The following is a 19039-nucleotide window of genomic DNA, read 5'->3' on the forward strand; positions in this document are numbered from 1 at the left end:
AGGCAGGGCACAGAAATGGATCTACCAGCAGCTGAGGAATTGCTCTGTCTCAGGAAGAAAGTCCAGGGCTCAACCTCCCCTGGCGCTGGGGGCAGGCAGTGGGTGGGCGAGCGCCAGCTTTGGAAGCGGCCCTCTGCCGCCCTCTGGCTGCTTCCTTTGGGCCTCCTGTGGCTTGCGAAGGGCCCAGCTATTCTGGGGTTAGCAATGTGGGATCCAAGACGCATCTGCAATCTACACCGTCCATGGCAACGCCAGGTCGTTAACTCACTGAGCAAGGCCAGGGATCAAACCTGCATCCTCACAGATACTAGTCAGGTTTGTGACCTGCTGAGCCACGACAAGAAACTCCACCCACCAGCATTTTAAAAAGAACTAAAAAGAGTTTGCATCATGGCTCAGTGGGTTCCAAACCTGACTAGTATCCATGAGGATGCAGGTTCGATCCCTTGCCTCGCTTAGTGGGTTTAGGAGCTGGTGTTGCTGTGGCTGTGGTGTAGGCTGGCAGCTACAGCTCTGATTGGACCCCTAGCCTGAGAACCTTCATATGCTGCACATGTGGCTATAAAACGAAAGAAAACCCTCAGTGTTGTGCAGAGATCACAGAGAGCACGGCTAGGTTTCTACAGAACTGGGCTTGGGGTCTGGCCCCAAAAATTCCACCTGCAGCCCTGTTCAGGTCACCCCTGCGCATTGCTTCATCAGAGCTCAGTCTAGAAGTACCTGGCGAAGGTGAGGACCGGTTCCTATCTGCTCCCAGGGACTCCAGCGAGGGCGGCTACCAAGGCAGTAACCCTCAGACCTCTGGCCAGGGCCAGCCTTTTCCCTGCGGTCATCCTTGAAACTATAACCCCTGCACTGAGGGCCTTTGTACCCACTCTCTCCCTTGACATTCTCCAAAGACTGCCCCGGTGCGTTCTAAGGATGCTAAAAGCTACCAAAACCCACTTGATCCTCTCCTGGCTTACCCTCCCTGGCACAGGGCTGGTGCCCCAGGGGGAGGCCTGTGGCCGCTGTCAGGGCAGACTGCTGAGAGCCCCACACCAGGGCCCGCCTCACTCCTGCCTCATGGGCCTCTGCTTTTCTTTCTTGTCCTTGACGCAGTGCTAGGTTGCTCACTCTTGCAGATTTGGGGGTGGGGGTGGGGGGAGTGTGTGCAAACAAAGAGAGCAGTCAACAGGCCAGGCTCCAATGTCCAGTACAAAACCCCATGTGCAACAAGGTCGAGAGGCCTGTGGCAAGGCCCACATCTCACAGACACACCTTACCGGTGACTGCCTCTGATATCTGTGGGGAAAAGGAAATTTGACGAATTTGGGGGTAGTGGCTATTTCAAAGCTAAAAATGCTGGCTGCTAGATTTCAAGGCATCTCTGGACATAAAACTCCCCTCAAAACGAGGGCCACAGAGGCACAAACGACTCACTGATGGTGGTGACCTGGGCATCGCACTTGCCCACGCTCTTCCCTGCTCTCCAGGAACAGGAGGAAGGTGAGGTGGGGTGGGGCAGAGCAATGAGGTGGGCCCACCAGCCCCGGGCATTACAGCCCTAGACCAGGAACCAGCAAAGCAACCCAGAGACTGGCTCTTGCTTAGTGTAAGGTGTGGGCCCAGAGCAAGCTCATCTGATTCCGGAAGTCCACTCTCCTAGGACTGGCCACCTGCTTAGCTCTTGTGCCTGGGGAATGTTTGCTGCTTGCACCAAAGAACAGAAGCCCCAGTGTGCCACCCCAACTGGCGGGCAGGCCGACTCCGAGCAGAGGGCACACAACTGTCTGCTAGGAGCTTACAAAGTCTAGCAAAAGCTGGACCAGCAGCTTCAAACGCTGAAGATGCATGGCTAGCCAAAGGCAGGCTCACTGGAACGCTGGTCTGCTACCTGCTGAGCACGTGTAGTCAGCCTTCATCTGTTCTTGCCTGTGCAGTGACCTTCATTCCTAGCTGTGTATGAGTCAGTCTGCTGTAGTAATTATCTTCTGATCATTACATAAACCAATGGGTGTGAAGAGTTGTTTTTTTTTTTTTTTTTTTCATAAAAACTAGATTGAGCTGGAGTTCCCTTGTAGTACAGAGGGTTAAATTTCTGGTGTTGTCACTCCAGCAGCCAGGAGCTGCTGCCACGGCTCAGGTTTGATGATCCCTGGCCCGGGAATTTCTGCATGCCTCAGGCGTGACAAAAAACAAACAAGCAAGCAAATAAACAAACAAAACCCAAAAACCTAGACTGAATTGTTATTTTTTCTTTTTTAGTCAAACTTACTGTTAAATTAGGTATAGACGAAACTCAAACAAGGACTGGAAAAAATGAGTAAATATCTTAAAGTCAAATTCCTTCACAACTTCTAAAGTTCTTAATCCATCTTAAGGGAATCCCAGGCTGAAAACCAGAGATGACAAAGTTTAGGTAAATGAATACACAAGTTATCTTTTTTCACTCAGTAACTGTTGTTTTTCAGTGCACTTGCAGCATACGGAAGTTCCAGATCAGGGATGGAATCTGAGCCATATCTGCTACCTATACCACAGCCGTGGCAATGCCAGATTCTTACCCCACTGCACCACAGCAAGAACTCCCGTTAACTGACTTTTGGATAAACTGCCACACTACCTGTCCCAGCCCTCTGCAGAAGGGACTTTTTTCTGTGTGTGTTCCTATCAGGATCACAGGCAGTGACCACAGACACTGCCTGAGCCCGCACGCCCCAGCATGCCATCCTTGAGGGGAGGTCATGGGGTTCATATTCAATAGAGCAAGTGACTTTGTTTCCTGAGAAAGGTCGTTTTTAATTTCTCTAAGTTCCCATTGAAGGGAACAGAAGGGACAGTCCTTTGGCCTCCACTCACCTGGACCAGGTCTCACAGCCTCACGATTCCGCTCCTCGGTCCGAAGTACCAAGCCTTCCTGAAATAGACCACATGGCTGCCCCTCGCCCAGAACAGAACAAGGAGCCAGTCACCACCTACAGGCGCCAACCTCATGGAGGAGGAGCTGAAGATACTCCCAGGCAACAATCTGCACACATGAAAGCCTTTCCACAGGTCTGGAAGAAGTGCAATGAACACTTTACGGAGTGGATTTACAATGGTGCTCCTTTAGACAAGCTCTTGTCCAGGCAGCTTCTCAGTCACGTTTCTATTACAAGTTCCACAAGGAACCTCTCAGAGAAGCTTAGGGGCTGAAAGGAACCACCTGCTAGACCAGAGAGAGGGTGGAGGGAGTGAGGCCATCACCCTGGTGCTCAAATAAAGACAATGGGCTCTTCATCCTTCTTCTCAGCTCTGCTTCCCAACAGGCAAGTCCAGCAGAAGGAAGTGTGTTTTCTGCATCCAACCTAACACAGGCTGATTCCCAGCACAGACGAGCACAGCTACTGAATGGCAACCAGCAATAACTTAAAGTACCTGCTGTCCAACTCTGCCTCCTGTTACAGGATCTATAACCCATTCTGTGTTACAGGTGGGAAACCCAGGCAGGACTGAGCTCAGAAAAATCCATGGGCACTCAACACCAACTAAAACCTGCCTCAAGCCACAGCTGGGTCTGTTGGAATACCACCCATCCACCATCAAGAGCAGTGAGACAAAGGACAGGCAGGAGCTCGTGTTCACCCAGGGTAGAGAGAAGCCAGGCTCCACCTCTCCAGGCACACCTGCTCTGTGGGCAGGCTCAGCCCTGCCCAGGTGCCCCAAGGTCACGGTCCGTTTTATGGTGACCCCAGATCGCCCACTCATTATGAGAGCTCTGCAGGGAGAAGCAGGCAGGTTTCCACCACAGGTGGCATGTCTGGCTTAAGGTTCATGCCCTACTCTGAGGATGCGGAAATGAAGGGGACCTGCCTCATGGTGCATCCAAACCCAGTCTTCCTCCAGGGTAGAGACTACATGCTTGAGGAGAACCCCCCAGCCTGATTTGGAAAGAAAAACAAACAAAAACAGTGGTCACTGAGGCAAGGCAGGGGTACTAGGTCCTTTCTTGACTCACGGACCCCCTGGCTCAGTCTGCTGCATGTCCAGTTTCACCTCCTCTCCCTGAAGACACAGGCCAGCTTCACAGCTCGCACACTGCACGGTCCTTAGATAAGACCCCCATGCTGGGGTCACTGTGGGTCCCTAACAGACGGCATCAGTCAGGAAGCCTGTGTTCTTGTGTCATGTTGGCAGGCACCAGGCAGGAGGCAGGCAATAGGAGAGCTGAAATCACTGCCCAGGCTTTGTCATTGAACTTTAGTATCATCACATATAAAAAGGTCAGTGGCTCTCACCTGGGGAGGGGGTGGCTCAAGCACATACTCAGGGGGCAGAGAAGCTACAGCACCAGGGATGCTGCTGTCAGCCCCGTGTACAACCTTCAGTGAGGGAGAGCCCATGGACGGGGGCGGCGCACACCAGATGGACAGAAGCTCTCCAGGGGCAAAGGCTTTATTCCAGGAGGACTGTCCTTTTTAAGCTTATTTTCTCCATGGAACTAGGACAAGCAGCATCCTGCCCCATATCAGGGGCTCTAAGAATCTGGATGCTTCAAAAAGTCAAACCGCTGTTCCAGATCTCACCCTGGAGATTCTTCTTCCCTGCTGGCCCCGGAAGCCCACCAGACAAGGAGAAATGTGACAACTGTGGGAAAACTGCAAACAATTCATTCTTAAAAAGATTTAATTATTTGAATTGCATAAAAGGGGGTAGTACATTTAAATCTCTGCTACATCACAAACTGCTGTTTTTTTGTTTTATTAAGGACCCACTCTTTCTACCCATCTTCAAGTTTATGGCTATAGAATGTAGGGAAAACAGGTATTATTAGCAACAGGACAGGAAAAAAGCAAGCAAGAGTCTGTTCATCAGAATGTCTTTTCCACTGCAGGAGAGAGAGGCCTTTAAAAAGAAGAGGAGGGAAGGCTCTGGACTGGCCATGAGCAGTAATGGTAGAGAGCCAGATGGGCAGGGAGCTGGGACGAAGAGTCTGGGTGGTCACAGCGGCCCCCAACTCACGCTCACCTACCCTCTGAGAGGATGCAATTCCTTCAGACATCTTACCCTAAACCAAGTCTCCCTGCCTCCACCTCTAACATAACCAAGACACCACTCTCGCGAGGAGTGGGAGTCTCATCTGAGGGTTGGCGTGATCTGCCAACATTATGAGAAAGCTTATTTAAAAACAGCATGGCTTTAAAGACAGGTTCTGTTCCTCAAAGATGGAAGGAAAGGGGGTCTTGGTTAGTGGGGACTGGAGGCATACGGTGCACCAAACAGAACAGGATACAAAAGAAGCCCCCAGTGCCTGCAGGCTACCCTCTGCTGCTACTGCAGCCTGGCTGGGCAGAGGCACAACAAGCAAGCAACCCCTTCCAGCTCTTCAAAGCCACGGGGTGGAGGGGCACCAGCGGCAGCAGGCTTATGGCTCTAAATAACCAGCATTTAGTATTATATTAGGACCAAGGATTTATTCCACAATATAAACTGCAACATTTGATACAAGATACCAAAAAACAGGAGAGGAGGGACGAGGCAAGGAGCGAGCCAAACATTAGCTGTGGCAGGTACTTACAGAGCAGTCTTTTTCTACATCACTAGGTCACCAGTGACATTAGAAACCAGACGTTTGTGTTCTGACATCGACCAGATGCTAAAGCACCAACACGCTGTTTGTTTTGTTTTGTTTTAATTCCAGCCACTGAAACCAACATGGAAGTTATTGCTTAGATAAATAAACCTAATCTATCAGGAAAAAGAAAAGTGAATAAAGAAAAGGAATGAACAAAACCCCCAAAAATGAAAAACTTAAGCTCCCCAATATGGTAACAGAGTAAACAAGAGAGAAATTCCCCAAATGAGGATTTACTGGAACTTCTGGTGCCCTTCTGGGCACTGAAACCGAGTTGGACTCCTAAGCCGGTAAATCCCAGAAAGAGGTAAGATTTTAATGCTGTACATGAAAAGGTGCAAGCTCCAATCCTTCCAAATTGGTGGAAACCCCTGCAAAAAACAGTCATCGTTTCAAACCTCAACAATCACAAACAGCTCTTAAGGAAAAAAATACAAAAAGTGTCAAAAAATTTTTTAGTCGTTTTTTCTTTTTTTCAAAGAGTTCTGGAAAAATGATCCCGTAAGGAATAGAAATAGCACCGTTTACAGGCTGGTTTGAAGGCCAGTCCTGCAGCTCTGCTGAGACACTGGAGGAGTCCTCTGGCCGAGTCCTGAATTACAGTAAGTGGGTCTGTTTGTTTTCTCTCCGGCCCGGCGCGTCCGTCGCAGCGCAGCGCGCACACATGTAGTCCTCCTTCTCGGCCGTCTCGGGAGAGACACCAACACAGACCTGATGGAACCACCGATTGCAGCTGCCATCACACTGGACCCAGTCCACCTGGTTACAGAGAGCAGGGAGACGGGGTGTTCAGGGGGAGAACGGGCCTGGCACTGGGCAGGCCAATGCCCCACCACGGGGACCTCTGGCACCGCAGCCAAAGCCACCGAGTCAAAGCCATTCTTCAAGTGGTGCCTGCTCTGGGGCTAAGACAGCGCCGCCCAAGACAAGTAAGCAAAGGGCGAGACAGCAGCATCCCTCCCACCTTCTTAGCGCCGGGTGATGAGAGCTGGAGGAGCAGGAAAAGGAAACAGGGCAGAGCAAGAGTGTCTTCAAGAGGAGGGAGGAGACCCAGGAACGACGTGAGAGCAGTAGGGGGAGGGTGAGCAATCCACTCAGATCGGCTCAAGGCAGGTGAGCAGGAGAGAGACCCGGCCAGGCGAGGTGTGGCTCACAGGGTTTCTGAGTTAAGGGAACGCACGTCCTCTACGGCCCAAACCTCACTGACCTCGTCTCCTTCCGGCTGCAGGCAGCTGACGGCCGGGCAGATGGCGTCCTCGTCCTCAGAGTCCTCCTGCTCCGAGTAGGACGTGTCTGAGGGTAGGGAGTGCATGTCGGCAGGATGGGCTAACTCACAGCTACGCTCTCTCTCTAACTGGAAATTGTTCGTATCCTTGGGGTGGCTCAGTTTCAGCTTCTTCTTTTTAGGGGTCCGCATTTTTGTGACTCGATCCCACCGCTCACTGGAGAGGCCTTCTCTTTCCAGGCGTCTCTTCAGTTTCCTCTCCAGACCGCCGCCGATGCTGTCCCGCTTCCCGCGGCAGCCATCACTCTGGATGGAAGAGGGTGAATCCTATTCAGCCTATAGTCTGCCTCTTGCTAAAATCAGTGATGCTAAGAATCAGCCCTGTGAGAAGCAGGCTGCGGCGCCCCACTCCCATGACGTCCCATAGGACAACCTACCTGGCAGGTTATCGAAGCAACACTGGAACACAGGTGTCCCAGACACGCTTGTTTTCAAATCCATCAGTGGCAGGAATAGGGAGAGGCCTACGCTCCCCTAGTCACCAAACCCAGTCTGCATTTGATTTCTCTCAAGGGTTTAGGCCTACCCTCTGAACCACAGACTGCTGAGGGACCGAGCCAGCACCTTCCTTCTCTAAGGACATCTCCACCTCTTACAGGAGGAAGCTGCACTAACTGAACACAACTGACAGTGGCGCTATACTATTCGACACTGTAACAAAAAAGAAATCCTGGGAGGTCCCACAGTGGCCCAGTGGTTAATGATCCAGCCTGTATCTGCGGAGGTGCCAGTTTCAGCCACAGCCTGGTGCAGTGGGTCAAGAATCTGGCATTGCTATAGCTGTGGTTTAGATTGCCACTGCGGTTCGGATTAGATCCCAGGCCCGGGAACATCCATATGTCAAGGGTGTGGCCAAAAACAAATAAACCAACCAATCCTAAATGCCAGGACCTGACCTCTTGCTACCTCTGGTGAAATACTTCCCTATCTGATTGTGTCCTGAGTGTTACAGGCCAGCCAGTGCACTAACAGGAAGGGGTAACAGCTTCACACACCTGTTTCACAAGACACAGGACATCGTGGGCATCCCCTTCAAGTAAGTCATCACTCTCACAATGGGTCTTCACACCCAGTCCTTATACCAGTTGTCACGTTAGGTTTAGAACTGCTAACGCATTTGTTAAATGTTGACTCCGAAAATATAAGGCTTTGGAGTTCCCACTGTGGCCCAACACTGTATCTGTGAGGATGTAGGGTCAATCCCTGGCCACGCTCAGTGGGTTATGGATCTGGCGTTGCCACAAGCTGAAGCTCCAATTTGACCCTAGCCCAAGAACTTCCATATGCTGTAGGTATAGCTATAAAGGAGGGGAGGGAGATGAAGACTTTATCCCAAAGGCCTTACCAGCTATAATTACATTTTCATCTCTACACTATTTCTCTAACAGAAAAAATAATCCTGCTTCTAGCACAAGGAAAGAATGAGAAGCACCGTGCTAAAAAGAAAAAAAAAAAATTCACACAGTGGTTTAAAGAACAGGATCAAAATCCAGGTTGTGAACCTGAAGTGCTCACTGACAGTCAGAGGAACAGGGCTGTGAGGGAGATGGCCTGCATCCATCCTTTCCTGCATCAAAGATAGCATCTGGTCTCCAGCTATGAAGAGGAAATGATGCTCAGAAGCGCCCCCCAGTGGCAACTTGGAGGCCCACCTTCTCACTGCTGGTTCTGATGGGAGAGCTTCGGCCAGCTTGCTGCGTGGGACTTGGCTTTGCCAGCAGCGTCTGGTAGAGTTCCTGAATTTCAGGAAGGGACACCTGGAGCAGCTGGGCTTCCATCAGCAGCTCGTTCACTTCTGGACTGATGCCTGTTGGAGACCAGACTGAATCACAGTGAGGACAACAAAGGTGCTCCATACCGACCCACACTGACACCTGCCTGCAACAGGGGAAGAGGGGGAGACACACGACTGCCCCCCCACCCCCACCCCCTGCCTTCAACTCCATTCAGTTGGATTCGCTTTATGTGCCTAAAGCCACAGCATCACAGAGCCCAAACTAGGCTAAGTCTCATGACAACCAGAAGTATTACTTCTTACTTTCCTACTTAACACAGAAGAGGGTATGTCTGCCTGGATAGCTTTGGCAGTGCAGAGATGAGCCAAGGGCCTGGGCACCCTGAGTGGACAGCTAGATACACACTGTGACAGTGGGACTCAGGCCCAGGGCTCCAGGCAGAAGTCACAGAGCATCACCTACAAATAAGTACAGGAAAAGGAGGCACGTCCCCCTCGAATCTCTTAAGTACTGAAGCAACAAGGGAACCCATGACTTAGTACAGGACCCAAATGCTTGGTGGTGTAAGTTGGTATGGGATTAACCCTTTCATCCCTGAAAGCAGTGGTCTCATTCTTTTGCATTTATAATAATGCTTTAAAAACAAGCCTTATCCTATCTTGCAAACATACAGTAACCCACACCCTACATAAGGATACTTTTTAAAAAAATTTTTATTTAAAAAAATTTTTATTATAGTTGACTTACAATGTTTTGTCAATTTCTGCTGTACAGCAAAGTGACCCAATTATACACAGGCATACATTCTTTTTCTCACATTATCCTCCATTGTGTTGCATCACAAGTGATTGGATATAGCTCCCTGTGCTGTACAGCAGGGTCTCCTTGCTGATCCAGGATAAAGTACTTTTAAAGGTACTTGATTATCTACAACAAAAACCTACTTGCAAGATGACTTGTTACTATTCAGCCCTTAAAATGAAACAGCAATGGCCACAATCAGGATAGTGATGACAATAAATACAGACCGTGAAGGGGGATGCAGCTCCGTCCAGTAGAGAAGGGAGAGTGTAAATACGAGGTCCTACTGTCCCAGTCATCAGGCAAGGAAAAGGACATGGTGCCAGGAGGCTGTGATGCCTGATGGAAGGGACATATTTTAGAATAAGGCTTCTTTAGGATTAAAAATACCCCCACCCGCCCAACAAAGCAGCCTGGGTTTTCATTGGGCAGCACCTAGCAAAGGGAAAGACTGGATTCTCCCAAATTCAAAGTAGTAGTTTCCTGGCATCTCAGACCTGGCCGATCAGCTCCTACCCACCCAACCTTTGGTCTCCCTGGTTTTGCCTGGACTGACTTCAGAGATGAAGAGCACCACTAGGAAGTAAGTCATTTTCTCTGCATGAGAACAGACCATACAGGCTTTCAACTATTATGTAATTCTCCTCAAGAAGATTACAACCTGGATCAATAGACACATGCCCCTTTGGTAAACCAATTAAGGAAGAAGTGTTGGGTAGCACTGATATCCACATCCCCACCTTCTTTAAAGTTTATGAGATGAGCCAAGGGAAAAACCCTTTAGACCACAAATTAGTAAATAAATAATAGCTGTGCCTTTCCCTTGTATTAATACAGGTAAATTCCTAACACAGAGTATGTAAGGAACACAAATGTTTTCAATGAGGCTGTCCCAACAGCCACAACTTAATGCATGACAAAAATTTAACCCATCATTTGTTCAGTGCCAGGCACTGCATTCCAGAAGCCTGGGAAGAAATTTTAAAAAGCACAAGGAAACACATGACAGAGACCAGCTTTTTGTCCTTATCTCAAAATGTGTTGAACATTCAGCTCCTGTAATTCACATCCCTGCTGGAATAGCACGAGGGAGGTGTCTCATCTCTGCTGAGGGGCCTAGCAGATCTGGAGGTCACCCGGTGAACCTTAGAAAAAGGCTGAACTTTGCCGCCCCGACTGCACTTTTCTGATTATCTTTACATCCTTTTCCCGGGGGCCACCTTCTAGAGAAGACAGAAAGTTCACCCAGGGATGGTCAGAAGAACCTGGCTTTTGGCAAAAGATCACAGATGGTATGAAAGCCACTGCCTCTCCTCTGAAGTAATAAAACATTCGGGCAAAACCTCTTCTTCCTCAAAAGGCAAGAAGAGACAGAAAAGGCGGCACGTTCCCTTTCTACTCAGTGACTTACATGAGTTAGAAGGAGGAAAAAATAGTCAAGCGAAGATTTTTTTTTTGTCTTTTGTTGTTGTTGTTGTTGTTGTTGTTGCTATTTCTTGGGCCGCTCCCGCGGCATATGGAGGTTCCCAGGCTAGGGGTCTAATCGGAGCTGTAGCTGCCGGCCTACGCCAGAGCCACAGCAACGCAGGATCCGAGCCGCGTCTGCAACCTACACCACAGCTCACGGCAACGCCGGATCCTTAACCCACTGAGCAAGGCCAGGGACCGAACCCGCAACCTCATGGTTCCTAGTCGGATTCGTTAACCACTGCGCCACGACGGGAACTCCCCCTTTTTTTTTTGTCTTTTGTCTTTTGTTGTTGTTGTTGTTGTTGTTGTTGCTCGAAGATTTTTTAAACACATAAAATTAAAAATGTGAATGGCAGAGTTGTTTCTCAGGGCTACCTGAGAGGCTATCTTCCGGGCTTAAGTCCTAATTTTGCCCCAAATAAAACGTAACCCTCAACTTAAGAAAAAATGTAAACGGAAAAGTCATGGGTACACACACGCCCTGCCCTACAAAAAAGAGTGCCTGATGCTTAGGAGCAGAGGGAACTGAAACAAGAGGCACAGACAACCCTCAAGGCCAAGTGGTGCTGGTGGTGTCTGCACCAGAGCCGCCAGCTCAGGAAGGAGGCACAGAGCTGAGCAGAGCCCAGAACTCACCTTGCTTGTATCTGGCACCTGTACCGCTGTAGCCTGCCACCTGCCACATAATAGTCCTGAGCCCACGCGGTCCTGCACAGGCTTGAGGTTCCCTGACGAAAGCAGCTGCCGAGCTCTGTGCTGCCAGTTCACGGTTCTTTCAATCATATACCGAAGTGCATCGCCCTCAGGAAGCCGAACTCGAATGCGCTGGAGAGAGGCCAGCAGGGGCAGAATTTTCTCTAGCGGGGGTTTCTCTGACCTCTGACAGTGGGGACAAAGCCAGATTCGGGGGCCCTGCGAAATGCTGGGCACTGCCACACAGCTAGTGTGGAAAGCATCCCTGCAGAGTTCACACTGGATCATGGGGGCAGCCGGGGCCTTCTGACACAGGCAGACCTTCATGTCCACATCCTGGACAGGTGACAGCAGCTTCCCTTCATTGGCTAGTCTGAGAGACTGCAAGGCCTCCATTTCCCGTAAGCGAGCTTCCCCGAGGGTTGCCATCTAGAAGGAAAGTAACAGTCAAGGACAGTGTCCCAGAGAACCCTGCCTTCTCCTAAAACTCAAGGGTCCTGGGGGCTAAGAATATGGGGGGCAAGGAGGTGTCCAGAGCAGACTATGTTCAATTCCTAGCTCCACCTCACTAAGCTGTGTGGGAGACCTTGGGCAATATATTCCACGGTGGCTGAATTTCCACACGTATGAAACAGGAGCGCCCCTCTCACAGGGCTGCAGTGACAACGCAATGAGACATGAGTGACAAAACACTCTCTGGCAAGGAATAGAGTGTAAGCAATTACTCAGCATACCCCATGCCTCCAAGTCCAATGTCCGTACACATGTATCATCTAGAAAACTTACCTCTCTTGAAAGACACAGGTTTTTCTCAGGTAATTACAGGTACTAATTTCTGAGGCTTTCCATTTGTTTTCAGTTCCACTAGCTTTTGTGTTTTCTGGAAAAGTACTTTACATGAGAAAGTCTCTTAAGTAGCCACAGTAACCTGTGTCTCTTATTGCCTTTAACATTAGGGCCTTACATATGTGCTGGACACTGGAACTGAAGCAATGAAATTGGATCCTTCATGAAAAATTAAATAGAACCAAGACATCAGACTTCTCTTGTGCACACACACCTGGGCATACTCATGCTGTAAGATCATTTGGCCAGAGACAAAAGTTGCTTTTCTGCAGCAAGAGCCAAGTACCCTCATTGCAAAGTCTTTCCTCTCTATTAAAACAAGAGCTATGTCCCAGGAAAGTTCTGAGTTCAGTTAACCTGTATAAACAACTTGAAAACACAAACATAATCAACTTCACAGGAAAAAGCTGAAGTGATACCGAATATCTTTCTAAGCAGGATGAACAAGCTGTGCATAAGTGGTGCTTCCACATGAGCAGACCAGCACTCATCCACTATATAAGCCCACCCAGGAGCTACAGATTCACTCACATTGCACCATGAGGTAAAAACAGAGTCTAAGGGTGACAAATGTAAGCCACCAGCTATGTCAAGTTGCCCACCTGCCTGGAACGTAACAATCCATCTTCCACAATAAAAGGCTAGACCACCATAGTCCTAGTACTTCACTGAGGGTGAAATACAGCAATATGGAGGAAAGCATAGATTTTATAAACTCAGCATTCCATGCCAGAAACAACATGTAGGAACTACTCCTTTTACAATCCTATTCCAGGTCCTAAAAATGTTAATTTGTTACAGTGAAACTACTCCCAATGATCACATCCACCCACTCTCAGATCCATCATGATTCACCAGATGAGGAACTTGAGTCCTAGGGCCAGAGTGACTCTCCACTGCCTCTTTGGATTGGAGAAGAAAATATAGAAATGAGGGATTAGGAAAGAAACAAAAAGATCAAGAAGTAAACCAACTAACAAACTTTTGGCATATTTTAAAGTTCCTCCTGTCGTGGCTCAGGGGAAACAAATCTGACCAGTATCCATGAGGATGCAGGTTCCATCCCTGGCCTTGCTTGGTGGGCTAAGGATCCGGCGTTGCCATGAGCTGTGGTGTAGGTCATGGATGTGACTTGGATCTGGCGTTGCTGTGGCTGTAATGCAGACTGGTGGATGCAGTTCTGATTTGACCCCTAGCTTGGGAACTTCCATGTGCTATGGGTGGGGCCCTAAAGGGCAAAAAAAAAGAATCCTCTAATCTTTACAGATGATAACAATGTACAGGAGTACATACAGGTTATGTGATAACAAAGCGATCAAAAGGTAATGTACAAGGAGTCCCAGACTAGATCAGCAAAAACTAGAGAAGCAAAGCTTGAGATGGACAGTATCTTAACAAAAATGAACCACTTGACAGTGGAAAACAGCACCCTGAAAACACCAAAATGATGCTCAGGCAATCTAATCAGCTGTATCTGATTAGGAGCTGAAGGAAGGGATAAATATGCCCAAGAAAGTCTGTGGCAAAATACACAAATATGAGGAGTTCCCATCGTGGCGCAGTGGAAACGAATCCGACTAGGAACCAATGAGATTGCAGGTTCAATCCCTGGCCTTGCTCAGTGCGTTAAGAATCTGGCATTACTGTGAGCGGTGGTGTAGGTCACAGATGAGGCTCGGATCTGGTGTTGCTGTGGCTGTGGTGTAGGCGGGCAGCTACAGCTCCGATTCAACCCCTAGCCTGGGAACCTCCATGTGCCACAGGTGCAGCCCTAAAAACAAACAAAAAACCACAAACACATCAGAGCAATCCCATGTCAATCACAAGAGAGGTCAGTCAGCTACAGTGGAACAGACTGGGAAGGTGCTTGGACCAAGAAAGAACACATTTGGTTCAGGCTCAGGTGCAGATGCTCTGATTGGACACCTGGACTGGGAACCTCCATATGTCAGAGGTGTGACCCTAAATAGACAAGAAACAATAAATAAATAAATAATAAAATAGAGAAGACTTTCCATTGTGGCTCAGCAGGTTAAGAACCCAGCATAGTGTCCCATGAGGACATTGTTTCAATCCCCGGCCTCACTCAGTGGGTTAAGGATCTGGTGTTGCCACAAGATCCTAGTGTGGGTTGCAGGTGCAGCTCAAATCCAGTGTTGCTGTGGCTATGGTGTAGGCTGACAGCTGCAGCTCCAATTGACACCTAGCCTGCAAACCTCCGTATGCCAACAGGTGAGGCTATAAAAGGGAAAATAAAAAAGGGAAAAAAAAATGAGCAGAGAGGAGTTCCTGTCGTGATTCAGTGGTTAATGAGTCTGACTAGGAACCATGAGGTTGTGGGTTCGATCCCTGGCCCTGCTCAGTGCGTTAAGGATCTGGTGTTGCCGTGAGCTGTGGTATAGGCCAGTGGCTACAGCTCCGATTCGAACCCTAGCGTGGGAACCTCCATATGCCACGGGAGCGGCCCAAGAGATTGCAAAAAGACCAAAAAAAAAAAAAAAAAAGGCTGAGAATCTGAAGAGAAAATTTTCCAAGGAAGACAGAGATGGACAACAGGTACATGAAAAGATGCTCACCATGACTAATCATCAGGGAAATGAAAATCAAAACCCACAAGGAGAGCTCACATCACACCTCTTAAAATAACTGTCATCAAAAGGACAAGAAATAACAAATGATGGTGAGGACATGCAGAAAAGGGAGCCATTGTGTGCTGCTGGTGGCAACAGAAAACTGGTATAGCCACTGGGAAACAGTGTGGAGGGTCCTCAAAACACTAAGTAAATGTAAAACTATCACAGGACCCAGCAATTCTACTTCTGGATTATTTATCTAATGGAAATGAAAACACTAACTTGAAAAGATATCTGCATTCCATATTCAATGCAGCATTGTTCACAACAGCCAAGATATGGAAACAACCTAAGTGTCCACCGATGGATGAATGGATAAAGGAAACGTGGTGTGTATACACAATGAATATTACTTCGCATAGAAAAGAAAATCCTTCCATTTGCAAAAACATAAATGGACTCTGAGAGCACTGTGCTAAGTCAAACAAGTCAGAAAAAGACAAACAGTGCATGATTTCACTTAAACATGTAATCTAAAAAACAAACAAACAAAAAACCAACCCCACAGACACAGAGACTAGATTGGTGTTGCCAGAAGCAGAGGTGGGGAGCTGAGAGAAGGGGGTCAAAAGGTACAAACTTCTAGTTATAAAATAAGTCAGTCCTGGGGATGTGGTGTACAGCATGGTGACTACAATCATTCATAATAGGTTGTATATTTAAAAGATGCTAAGAGAGTAGATCTTCAAAGTTATCATAAGGAAAATAGCAACAATTCATGATGATAGATATTAACTAGACCTATAATGATCACTTTGCAATATATAAACATATGTCAAATCACTGTGTTGTATATCTGAAATTAATATAATGCTACAGGTCAATTATAGCTCAAATAAAAAAATTTAAAAAGCATCCTGATCACATAGCTATGATACTGTGCTCACTACACATTAGCTAGATGGTGATTCATCTTCTTGAAGATACAATCTTTGAATCAACAATGCCTAACACTAAACATAGGTCAGACTCAAAAGTGCCCAGAACACTTGTCAGGGTATTTCCTCCTGTAAACTAGTAAGCTGACACTGCAGTTCTGGATCTGCTAGCCGTGGTACCCTGAGTCAGCAGCCCTGGACCAAGCCATAGGTGGTTTCTGAGTCTAGGAGGCCTTTGCTGACCCTTTGGCACTTCCATGCACCCTCAATTCCAAACTTTTACAAATGAAAATCCCTCATAACTGTTTTGGTAAAATGGAGTACTTTTAAAGTTTTTCTTCTACTTGCTTTCCTAATATTCCCAGTAAACAAGAAAAGATTAGAAATTACCCTCCCCCACTGAGAAAAGAGGAGAGCCCAGTACGCACAGCAGAAGCAGTCTCTCTGCTTTCCATCAGAGCTCTCTCCAAGTCACTCAGACTCTCTACTCTAGGGCTTTTCTTCCTGCCGCTTGGCAAGGGCTCCTTTAACTTTCTCTGCTTCCTCTTCAACCCCAAAAGGCCAACATCACATCGAGGACACAGCACCTGATGTGGAACAAAGCAAAACCACTGGTAAAAACTGATCTCGGGTAAAACATTAGAAGTCAGAAAATAAAGGTCTAAGCAGCAGAAAGCGTGTTCTTCTTTTCTTGGTATTTTCTGTGTAACATGCAGCCCTGAAGCCAGAAACCCTACTCTAGAAAGGAGGGAAGAAAGGAGAGAAGGGAGGTCGGTCGAGTTCCTGTTGTGGCTCAGTGGAAACGAGTCTGACTAGCATCCATGAGGACGTAGGTTCGATCCCTGGCATCAATCAGGGTTAAGGATCTGGCATTGCTGTGAGCTGTGGTGTAGGTCACAGATGCAGCTTAGATCTGGCATTGCTGTGGCTGTGGTGTAGACCAGTGGGTAACAGCTCCAATGCGCCCCACAGCCTGGGGACCTCCATATGCCTCGCGTGCAGCTCTAAAAAGACAAGACAAAAAAAAAGAAAAAGAAAAAGAAGGGGAGGGAAGAAAGAAGGATTTCACAAGAGACAGACGTTGATTCCAGAGTCAATCAAACAGTGTTAAAAAAGTGTGACATAGAATGACTGCAATCATAATGGATGGCCAGTACCAGCTTACAGAAAATATAAAAAGTGCAACTAGAGCACTTTGAGAGGTAGATGAGATCATTTCTAAAGCTTGCTAAATGCAAGTGGTAAAGCATGGCCAAGGCTAAATAGCCAATCTCAACAGACTGAGGAACTTCAGTGAGGAAAATTTCCTTCTTAAGACAGTGAACGCTATCCCTAAACACACCCAGAAAACGTTTAAAGGTTATTTCACTAGAAACTCAGAAGAATCTCCCTGGCTCTTCTGAAAAGGCTCTTCTGAAAAAAGTGACTCTTAAAACATAGATCATTCAGGGGATTAAAGATCCTGTAGGTGGGTTGACTGCAAACTTACCTCTAAGAGAGAAAAGGATGAATTCTCAGTCAAGAATGTGTTAGCAGCACATTCTTTCCAAACATGAACCTCAGCTACTAGTGACTCCAGCCTCGGTAAAGAACTCAGATGCACAGGGATGGATCGGCCTCGCGTAACAAGCTCTATCAGTGTGTCCAAAACTGGCACACGTCCGCCAACCTAGTAAGTTAAGGAAAAACAGCACTTATATGTAAGTGGGAAAGCACCATTCAGGCTGGGCCTAGCCCATCATTTCAACCTATTGAATTCACAGGCAGGGAGTAACCATAGTGGCTCAGTGGTTAACAAACCCGAGCAGTATCCATGAGGATGTAGGACTGATCCCTGGTCTCACTCAGTGGGTTAAGGATCTGGTACTGCCGTGAGCTGTGGTGTAGGTTGCAGACTTGGCTCGGATCCTGCATTGCTGGGTTATAGACCAGCGGCCTCAAGTCTGATTGGACCCCCAGCCTGTAAACACCATATGCCACAGGTGAGGCCCTAAAAAGTCAAAAAATAAATAGAAAAAAAAAAAAAAATTCAGGAGTTCCTGTCATGGCTCAGTGGTTAATGAATCCAACTAAGAACGATGAGCTTGCAGGTTCGATCCCTGGCCTCGCTCAGTGGGTTAAGGATCTGGCATTGCCTAGAGCTGTGGTGTAGGTTGCAGACACAGCTCAGACCCCAAGTTGCTGTGGCTCTGGCGTAGGCAGGCGGCTACAGCTCTGATTTGACCCCTAGCCTGGGAACCTCCATATGCCTCGGGGGCAGCCCTGGAAAAAGGCAAAAAGACAAAAAAATAAAAATAAATAAATTCACCGGCAGATGACTAACAGTGGTAGAAGTGGGGTGATGTGTAAAGTCAAAGTGGGTTGGAAGTAGGGTGACGTGTAAAGTAAAAACCTTATTTGTGCTGGGCCCACAGACAGAACTTTGGATCTCGCTTACCTGTGGTCCCTTTGTTCTGACTATTCACTTGACATTTTGGTCCCTATGGACGGTTTGAAACAAATTCAACAGAAACGTGAGTTGTTAATAGCTTAAAAGACTTCCATACTGACTTGGATAAATAAAAGCAACAAGACAGGGAGTTCCTGCTGTGGCTTAACAGAAACAAACCTGACTAGTATCCATGAGACTGCAGGTTCGATCCCTTGGGCATTGCTGTGAGCTGTGCTCTAGGTCACAGACACGGCTCAGATCTGGTGTTGCTATGGCTGTGGTGTAGGCCAGCAGCTGTAGGTAGCTCCGCTTCAACACCCAACCTAGGAGCTTCCATATACTGTAGGTGCAGCCCTTAAAAAAAAAATAAGAAGTAACAAGACAATATATTACTGCAATTCATGCATCAATGATGGATTACAGTAGTAACTCAGTATAAATTATTGAGGAAACTAAAACGAGTTGAGAAAGCCCACTGGTTCCTGAACTTTGTTAAACATTAAGAGTCACCTGGGAAGCTGTTTAAACAATGTCCTGCCCCCTCTTCTTTTTTTTTTTTTGCTATTTCTTTGGGCTGCTCCCACGGCATATGGAGGTTCCCAGACTAGGGGTTGAATCGGAGCTGTAGCCCCCGGCCTACGCCAGAGCCACAGCAATGCGGGATCTGAGC

General features: G+C 47.8%; 1 protein-coding gene across 1 annotated transcript in view; it reads right to left on the minus strand.

Annotated features, from left to right (window-relative positions):
- Window positions 1–4629: 4629 nt before the first annotated feature.
- KDM5B (lysine demethylase 5B) overlaps window positions 4630–19039 on the minus strand; it is a 93036-nt gene continuing 78626 nt past the window's right edge. Inside the window, exons 21-27 of the mRNA XM_047755526.1 lie at window positions 17428–17607; window positions 16367–16525; window positions 11525–12010; window positions 9646–9757; window positions 8534–8688; window positions 6804–7127; window positions 4630–6355 (exon numbers count right to left, since the gene is read on the minus strand). Coding sequence (XP_047611482.1) covers window positions 6194–6355; window positions 6804–7127; window positions 8534–8688; window positions 9646–9757; window positions 11525–12010; window positions 16367–16525; window positions 17428–17607 — 1578 coding nt within the window. The 3' untranslated portion in view covers window positions 4630–6193. The remainder of the gene's footprint in view (window positions 6356–6803; window positions 7128–8533; window positions 8689–9645; window positions 9758–11524; window positions 12011–16366; window positions 16526–17427; window positions 17608–19039) is intronic.

The sequence above is a fragment of the Phacochoerus africanus genome, chromosome 12, assembly GCF_016906955.1.
Source record: "Phacochoerus africanus isolate WHEZ1 chromosome 12, ROS_Pafr_v1, whole genome shotgun sequence".
NCBI classification, from domain to species: Eukaryota; Metazoa; Chordata; class Mammalia; order Artiodactyla; family Suidae; genus Phacochoerus; species Phacochoerus africanus.